General features: G+C 31.1%; 1 protein-coding gene across 1 annotated transcript; it reads left to right on the forward strand.

Annotated features, from left to right (window-relative positions):
* Positions 1 to 3,722: 3,722 nt before the first annotated feature.
* LOC123915536 (ATP-dependent 6-phosphofructokinase 3-like) lies at positions 3,723 to 8,571 on the forward strand. The gene is made up of 13 exons (XM_045966691.1): positions 3,723 to 3,992; positions 4,192 to 4,238; positions 4,327 to 4,366; positions 5,288 to 5,350; positions 5,442 to 5,579; positions 5,707 to 5,865; positions 5,953 to 6,006; positions 6,101 to 6,169; positions 6,297 to 6,426; positions 6,827 to 7,092; positions 7,567 to 7,615; positions 7,728 to 7,882; positions 8,117 to 8,571. The coding sequence occupies exons 1-13, from the start codon at positions 3,891 to 3,893 to the stop codon at positions 8,270 to 8,272; spliced, it is 1,428 nt and encodes a 475-aa protein (XP_045822647.1). The 5' UTR covers positions 3,723 to 3,890; the 3' UTR covers positions 8,273 to 8,571.
* The last annotated feature ends 840 nt before the right edge of the window (positions 8,572 to 9,411 follow it).

The following is a 9,411-nucleotide window of genomic DNA, read 5'->3' on the forward strand; positions in this document are numbered from 1 at the left end:
CCTCTAAAAATAATTTTGTATTAATCTTTGGCATAAAATAAAAAACTAATTAAAAGAAGTATTTATCTAAATGATTTTTTTTTTATATTTTAGGGAAAAAGATTTTAATTTTTATATTTTAAATAAAAGGTTTTTAATAATTTTTATTTTTTAAAAACTATAGGTACATTAAAACGAAATAAATTTTTTTAAAATGAAATATTTTTTATAAATAATTATAGCTAAAATAATTTCTTTTTATGAATACATTAAAAAAAATTGATTGTAGTATATATATTTATTGACTGTAGTATATTTAAAATAGTTGGAAAATATATGGTAATGCAATATATTTTTGGAAATGTCAAATATTGGATGAACCCCATAAATTAAGGCATTTTCAAAAATTAAGGGATTAGTAAAAGCTTGTGGTGGTAAATAATTTCTCTACCATAAATTCATATTACATTTTTTCATCGATGGTTGAGATGTAGAAAACCCTGCATTTATACTTTTTTTCTTTGCTCGGGGGCTTTATTTTAACACGTTTATACGGGATTTTATACTTTTACTCATATATTCATATATTGACCTATTTTTTTGTATTTTTTATGGGGCCTGGGTTCATTTTTTTGTTGTTGTTATTTATATATAACTTTTTTTTTGTTAATTTATATGAAGACTATATATTTATATTCATATATTAAGACGAGAATCTATCTTTATTCTATAATTTATGTGAGACTTTTGTATTTATAATTTATATGGGCATATATTTTTGCACATGTATTATTTTGGGGCTATACTTACATGGCGGTTGAACTCTGAATTATCAGAGAATTCTTCCATGAGAACAAGAGGGTTAATACCAAAAAAATATATTACTATAAGGACTATATTTGTATTCATATATTAACACAAAGACATTTTTTTTTATAATTTATACGACGTTCTATATTTTTTTATTTTGAGGATATTGATGTGAAAATTAACTAATATAAGATATATTCAGATAACCTTTTTAGGGTATTTTTGTTTCATATTTATTTTCATATGGATATTATGACATTAATTTAACTTTTTTTGTTTGTTTGGGGGCCTCTTTTTTTTTTTTTAAAGTTTACACACAAGTCAATATTTTTTTTTGGTCTTAGATGAAGTGATAATCCACTGAAATTAAACTTACGTATAATTGTGAGATCCCGGATTCGAACCTGGGTCACGACGTCCAGCGTAACAATTTCGGCATTTTGTCAGTTGAGCTAGGACTTATGGGACCAGCAGTCTATATTTTTATGTATAAGAGAAATGATTTATTTTTTGTAATTTATACGAGGCCTCCTTTTTTTTTGTGATTTACACATGAACTATATTTATATATTAATACAGGATCATATTTTATTTAACTTTTGATAAATACGGGATCCTTCTTTCTTTCTTTTTTCTTTTTTTAAGTTAATACTTTTCATTTTTCATTCTTTTTATTTGAGAATTATGAAAATATTAATATTAAAATGTTAAATTTTTGTCTCATTTTACCCGTGCTTGGCACGGGTCCGGATACTAGTTAGAATAATAAGTGGCAATTAAACTATAGTGGCAAGACGCCATGTAAATACCATGTAAATATTAGGTAAACGAAAATAAATAGCAAAGAGATTTCCAGGAAAGCACGGTAAATCAAAATAATTTTTGGTTAAATAATAGCAAAGAGATAACCTAATTTTTAACAACTTTAAAGAAGGTTAATTTTGGAATTTTAAAATAAATTTAAGGATAATTTAGGAATTGTAATAAAATTGTAAACATTAAATCTTACCTCCCCTCCAAATCCTCCCAATTTGGGGGAAGCAAAAAGTGGTCTTTGGAGGGATTTTGTTCCCCTCCTCTACCCTCTTAAAAATTGAACCAAACCCAATTTTTTTAAAATACTTCCTCCCTTCCCCTCTCCTCCCCTCCAAAACTCCCGAACCAAACAGACCCTAAAACATAGCTTTCTCACTTTCTCTATAGTAAAAAAAACATCTTTTTCTACATTTCCTTTTTAAAAAAACATCTTTTTCTACATTTCCTTTTTTTTTTTGATAAATATCTTTTTCTACATTTCCTAGATGCATCATCATCATATCCGTGTGATTCAATGTTTTTGCGCCGTCCATGTTGAACGTGACTTGATATCTCTTTTCGTGATTTTATATACTCCCTCCGTCCCAAAAAGAATGACCCAGTTGACCGAAACACGCATGCCAATGCATAACTTTGGCGACTAATATCTTTAATTGTATAATAGTAAAAATTATAAAAAATTGATATTTTGAAAATACTCATCGAGACGAATCTAACAACATCTTATATGTTAATATTTATTTTTATTTATTAGTATAAAAATATGGTCAAAACAATATATATGAATAGTGCATATATTCAAAATGGGTCATTCTTTTTGGGACGGAGGGAGTATCAACAAAAAATTTGGCCGGTTTGGTTCATGTCATGGCTTTACAATGTTTATTAATATGATTTTTTTCCTTACAAAAAAAATGTTTATTTAATATGAGGCAAAAAGAAAAAGTTAAAATATGTTTTTCGTCTTTAAAAAATAGCGAATTTTGATTTTCGGCATTATAAAAATATCACTTGTTTTCATCCTACAATTTTGTTTGTTTTGTTTTTAATCCCTAACAGACAAAATTTTATTTTTTTTAACATAACATTGAATTATATAGGTTTAACATAATACATAATATATTACTAAAAATATAGACATAATATAGAAATGTCTTGAGCATAAAAGGTTTAAAATGTAAAAATTTTAATATTAGGGACTAAAAACAAAACTTTTTTTTAGGGATGAAAAATGTAATTTATTTTTATATAGACGAAAATCAAAATTCGCTAATTTCGTAAAGACGGAAAACATATTCTACCCAAGAAAAAATTATCAAGTATTCTAATGGCTAAAAAATTCATCTCTTAAAGTAAATAAATGGGAGATCTCGAATTCAAATCCTAATTATACATATAAAATATAACATCCCTACCAATTGAACTTTACTTACGGAGGCAATATGCGAGACAAACACGACCGTGTTAAAGAATTCCATATTAAATGCGAGATAATATAAATTTATAAGTAGAATCTCACTCAAAATAATCCAATTTTATAAATTTGGGTAGAGCGAACTTAAATTCTAATACAATGATAAAAATAAAGACCTATGCAGCAAAAATTGTTAATAACTAACCAATCGTTGATTGGTTCAGTGATGATTGACGCAATTTAGAGAGGACTAAAAACAAACTGACCTTCGAATCAGATTAAACCGTACTCACTAGAAAAAAAAATGATTAATAACTAACCATGCTCCTATCTTTGAGAGGATTAAAATTTAGCAGAGGCATTCCTGGTCATGCCTCTATCAGTCTCACTCCTTTTACAAAAGAGAAATGTTAACATGTGCATCTAAGGCACATGTTAAGAATACAAATATAGAAATATTTTCTCGAAACATGTATATTATATCTTTTAAGCATTAAATTCGTTTATAATATTAAATGCAAATTTTTAATTATAGAAACCTTAACATGTGCCCTATATACACATCTTAACAGCACCCTTTACAAAAAAAAAGTAAAAACAAATAATTTGGCGCCACATGTTTGATTTCATTTGATTCTTATAAACCGTAAAATAAAGAGAATCAAAAAGCAACCGTGAATTTTGGGAACCTTGATTTTGGGTTAAATAATGTTCAGTCAACAGCGTTTACTATATATAAATACAACCATTCATTCATTCTCTTATAATCCATCCACTCGTTATATCTTTGAATGCGATACATTCACCATTTTTCTCTTCCGAATCACAATTCAATTCAATTTTCTCTACTCAGAGTGTGTGTGTGTATGTGATGGGTTCTTCTCCAAATTCAAAGCCTAAAGTCGTTAGAGGTGCCGCTGGTTATGTTCTCGAAGATGTTCCTCATCTCACAGATTACATTCCTGAATTACCAGTACGTCGTCGTTCCTTTTCTAATTCTTCTCTTTATGCTTTTCTCTTTCGACCTGTTAAAACCTGTTTTTTCTCTTCATAGCTACTACTTTTCTATTGTATCATCATCATCATTGTATTCAACTCACAAATAAATCTTACAATAATAATGATTATTCATAATTTTGTATATGTAATTTTTGTTAATTCGTGTTTGGCAGACGTATTCTAATCCATTGCAAGACAATCCTGCATATTCAGTTGTCAAGTAAGTTTATTCATTATCACTTTTTTTTCCTCGTAGAATCTTTTGATTCATAATTCTGATTAATTTACTTTTAATTTCCTCTTGCCAGGCAATATTTCGTGCATATTGATGATAGTGTTCCTCAAAAGGTTATTTTTTCTTTTATTTTGGGGTAAATTTTTGGTTATCTGAAATATAATATTTCTCTTATCTCAACAAACAAAAGATTCTACCTAAAAAGGTCATTAAATAGTCAACATAAAAATTAAACATGCTAGGCCAAAGCAATTTACTGAATTAATACGGTGATGCATCTCTAATCCCATGTATGTGGAGAAATTTTCATGAGATGATGCATATGAAATTTATACTTTAATGTTGTGATTCAATTAAAACAATTACGTGCAGCGAATATCAAATTTATACCAATCACGTTGATCTTATATCATCTTAATGTTGTACAACATAATAGAATCTGTTTGTTTAAAATGTAGGGTCATGTTAACTTGTGCCTAAGGGCACATGTTAAGCTACCTAAAAATAGAAATATAGCATTTAATGATAAAAAGAATTTAATATTTAGATAATTGAATTCACCACAAGGTCAATAAATATTTTCCACATTTATCTTCTTAACATGTGCCCTTAAGGGCACAAGTTAACATTCTCCTAAAATGTATTAGTGAACGTGGCGAACCAAAGTTTGTTGGCCGAGAAAGATGCCCATATTAGTGTTTTACCGTACTTCGAACAAGATTACATCCCAATCCCATGAAAGACTTATGGAGAAAAATGTATCAATAAAATGTTAATATGACAGACAAAAAGATAACCACTTTGTGTGGTTTGAATATAATTTTCAAAATAATTAGACATGAATGAAAGACAAACGGGCAACAAGTTGGGCCGCTAACCCTTTGTAAATAGCAAAACCAATCCTCTTTCAAATATAACTTTGTGTTGGACAATGCCAGTTAAAACAGTGGTCCACAGTTTTCTGATAAAGAGGTTCTGCTGGAATACTAGACACAGTTACTTTAATGTAATTTTACTCCCTCTTGGTTTAACAGATTATTGCTAACAAAGATAGTCCAAGAGGAACACATTTTCGGCGTGCTGGGCCTCGGCAAAGGGTATGTTTCCAATCCATGTATGTGAGATTGTGAGCGTATTTGTTTAGATGCCCTGTGTCTATTTTATGACAGTATAAAATTGGGTGTTCAGGTGTATTTCGAATCAGATGAAGTTCAGGCTGCAATTGTGACATGTGGGGGTTTATGCCCTGGCCTCAACACTGTTATTAGGGAGTTAGTTTGTGGTTTATACCATATGTATGGCGTCAAGAAAGTTTTGGGAATCAGTGTAAGTGAATCCTCAAACAAACTCATTTTATCCGAGGACATAAGAATGAATATAAAAAAGGCTTACAATTTTGCTTTCTTGTTAGTTTATTAGTCTCTTAAACTAAAATAGATTTTGTGATATGTAGGGTGGATACAAGGGTTTTTATGCTCACAATACAATCCAACTAACTCCTAAAACCGTAAATGATATACATAAGCGTGGGGGAACTATCCTTGGTTCATCACGAGGTGGACATGACACAATTAAGATAGTTGACAGTATTCAAGATAGGGGAATCAATCAGGTCTGGATTTCCTTCTATTTATCAAAACATATAATGTCACACTCTATACTATGCAGTACCCCGGACTTATAACTTGATCAATTTCAGGTTTATATAATAGGAGGAGATGGAACTCAGAGGGGCGCATATAGAATTTTTGAGGTATATAGATGTAACAATGAGAATGTTAAACTTATAGGCTTAGAAATACAAATGATTATTTTCACAAGCAATACTATCCTGATTATCCACACAGGAAATTCGAAAGCGTGGTCTCAAAGTTGCAGTTGTTGGAATCCCAAAAACCATAGATAACGACATTCCGGTGCATATTTTTTCTCTCCTCTTCCTATTTGTGGATTCCAGCACAAATTGTTTGAATGCGTTTATTGCTTTCTGCCAGTTAGCATGATTAACTTGTAGATGGTTTTCTGTTGTCTCTGGCTTAATAGGTAATTGACAAGTCCTTCGGCTTTGACACAGCTGTCGAGGAGGCTCAACGTGCTATAAATGCAGCACACGTTGAAGCTGAAAGTGTTGAAAATGGCATAGGCGTTGTCAAGTTGATGGGCCGGTACAGTGGTATGTTTCCTGATTTCCTGTAATGCCTCCACTTATCATCTTCCTGTGTACTTCAACCGCCTAGTAATACTATATATCTTATTTCTTACTAGACCTGAAGAGTTACATTAGATGGAAATTGGCCTTGTGATATATAAAAAAAATCCATGTTGGTTGAAAAATATGAGAGTAAGACAAGCACTACTTACAAAACAATTCTGGTTTCAGTAGAATGTTAATAATTCTGTCATTTAACAGACTCTAAAAGTAAAACGCTATTTGGGAGGCAGGGCTAACTTGAACAACGTGTAACAAACAATAATAGAAAACGGCTAATATTTTGTCAATCAACTCTTTTGTTGATTTAATTATCAAGCTGGGCAATCCTTCATATATGCTTTATTTTGGATGCATGGTGCAGGATTTATTGCAATGTATGCTACCCTTGCAAATCGGGATGTCGACTGTTGCTTAATTCCGGAGACACCCTTTTTCCTTGAAGGTCCCGGGGGACTTTATGAGTTTGCGGAGAGAAGACTAAAAGAAAACGGCCACATGGTTATTGTGATTGCTGAAGGAGCAGGACAGGAACTTGTTACTGAGAGCATGCAAGCCTTGCAAAAGCAGGATGCTTCCGGAAACAAACTTCTTCAAGATGTTGGGCTATGGATATCCCAGAAGTTGAAGGTGTTGATTATTTTTTATTCTGTTTGTGCTGGTTATCTCAATGTGATCTTTAAATGGATTATTCTCATAATTTATTTCCTTAATACAAATTGAAATTTAGCATGTTTGCATCCTTACATTACATCCATGTCCATTTAAGGCTATGGTTACCGGCTAATCTGTTTAGTCAATCACCTACTAACCCTGCTTATATTGTTTGTTTCTGATTTCAATGTGAAACCTTGTCCAAAGTTGTGCTAAAGAAGCGTTTCTATTTGCACGTGGTTTATGAGAATCTCATATCATTTTATAAGTAGCTTGTGGTAATGTTGACAGGTTTCCCATACTGAATGATATGTTAGAAATGCTCACAAATTAGAGCATCACAAAATAATGTGCTTTGTTTTTCATATGCAACTATTTTGCAATTGAAGAATGTTTATGAATGTATTTTCTACCAATTATATTAACCATTTTGAATCTTTGATGCTGCAGGAATACTTTGCTAAGCAGAAGACAATGAGCATTACTCTCAAATATATAGGTTGGTAACACACACACACACACACCCACACACTTGTAAGTACAAAATGTCTGTATTGAAAGAACCAATATCTGAAATATCAAGTATTGCACTTTCTTTTTCTAATCGACAGATCCTACCTATATGATTCGAGCTGTTCCAAGCAATGCTTCTGACAACGTCTACTGCACACTTCTTGCTCAAAGCGCGGTTCATGGAGCAATGGCAGGTTACACTGGTTTTACTAGTGGGCTTGTGCATGGAAGACAAACTTATATACCCTTTAATGTGAGTTTGTTAACCAAGCGTGATATTTGTTGATTCTGCTCCTGCATAATACACAGGAACTATTTGTTAAAATTTAAATTTTGTGCGATGAGGTTTGTTTTTTAAAAAATTATGATAAGATGAGATAATAAGTAATTCTAAGTTGGATTAGGACATTATATAGCATTACATTTTGAGTGCAAGGTCTTGTAGTCTCGCTTAACTCTCTCGTATGTTGGTTGCTTTATGGTGCAGAGAATCACTGAAGGACAGAACACGGTAGTGATAACTGATCGAATGTGGGCTAGGCTTTTATCTTCCACAAATCAACCCAGTTTTTTGATAGCTAAGACTGCCCATGAAGAGAAGAAGAAGGAAGAAGCAGAAGAAATGGATTCATTTAACCTGTAGGACCGGCATTGTTCATATAACCACCATTTTGTTAACAAAACTGTCTGGCAGTAATTTATCATGTCTGTACATATTATTACCATCATTTTAGCCTCTACTTTGTGTTGTAACTGTAACTTGTAAAGTAGTACTGTATACATGATTAGTTAATTTTTTCCTTTCCACATCGATAACCGATAAGATGTCTGTGTGGAAAGCTCAGCCTTACATGAGCACGATATATTCTTTTGTAATGTTTTGTCACGGATTCTAATCATTTGAAAGAGTTCTGATTCATATACAAGACTTTTTGTTTCAAATTCTTATCCATGACTCACTTAGTGCTAGATTTAACTTCAAGGATACAACTTGCTCAATTAAGACGTTAGGCAAAAGAAACACATCAATGTGAACAAAGATGGAATCGTTTGAACTTGGAAATTACTCCACTCAAGTAGATAAAAATTGTTAAGTGAACCTAGACTCGCCATAAGTCAAAGTTATGTTTTCAGCTTGTTTTTATTAGCGTTGATTCAAGTTTAGAGATTAAACTACTTCTAGAAATTAGAAAACGTGTACAACAAGGTCAATCTTAGAGTCTGTTTTCTAAATTTTTTATTTTGTAGTACTAGAATTCATTTTATCTTCAAAAGTGAGTTAGACTAAAACCTATTAAAAATAGTTCTTTCATTAAATTGAAAATTCTACATAGAATTATACATTAAATGTTGTATCTTATGTTAAGAGACCGCTGCAATTCTTGAGCAAGATGATGGTGACCGCAAGTAAAATTCAATCGCCTCCATTAGTTTATGCAAATGGATTAGAGAATGTTCCTTCAAGTATATCAATCAAAAATATTCTACAGAACAATGTTCCTTCAATTATTCGCGTGCATTAGAGAAAATAAGAAAAGACTTCGAATTTTGGAAACATAATTTTCTTTGTTGTTTTTGTCAACTTTATTTATAGAAAAACTCATATCACTTGATAAACGGAAGCTACCCTTGAACGATTTTCAGCAATGTTAATTTGAAAGGTTATAAGACACCAAGAGACACATTTATCAAACTAACCATTGCATCTTTCAAGTATATTTTGGAAAATCTTCAACATTAAACTTATTTTAAAGTAGAAAACACAAACATAAAAACTTCATT

Source organism: Trifolium pratense, linkage group LG3 (genome assembly GCF_020283565.1).
Source record: "Trifolium pratense cultivar HEN17-A07 linkage group LG3, ARS_RC_1.1, whole genome shotgun sequence".
Classification (NCBI taxonomy): Eukaryota; Viridiplantae; Streptophyta; class Magnoliopsida; order Fabales; family Fabaceae; genus Trifolium; species Trifolium pratense.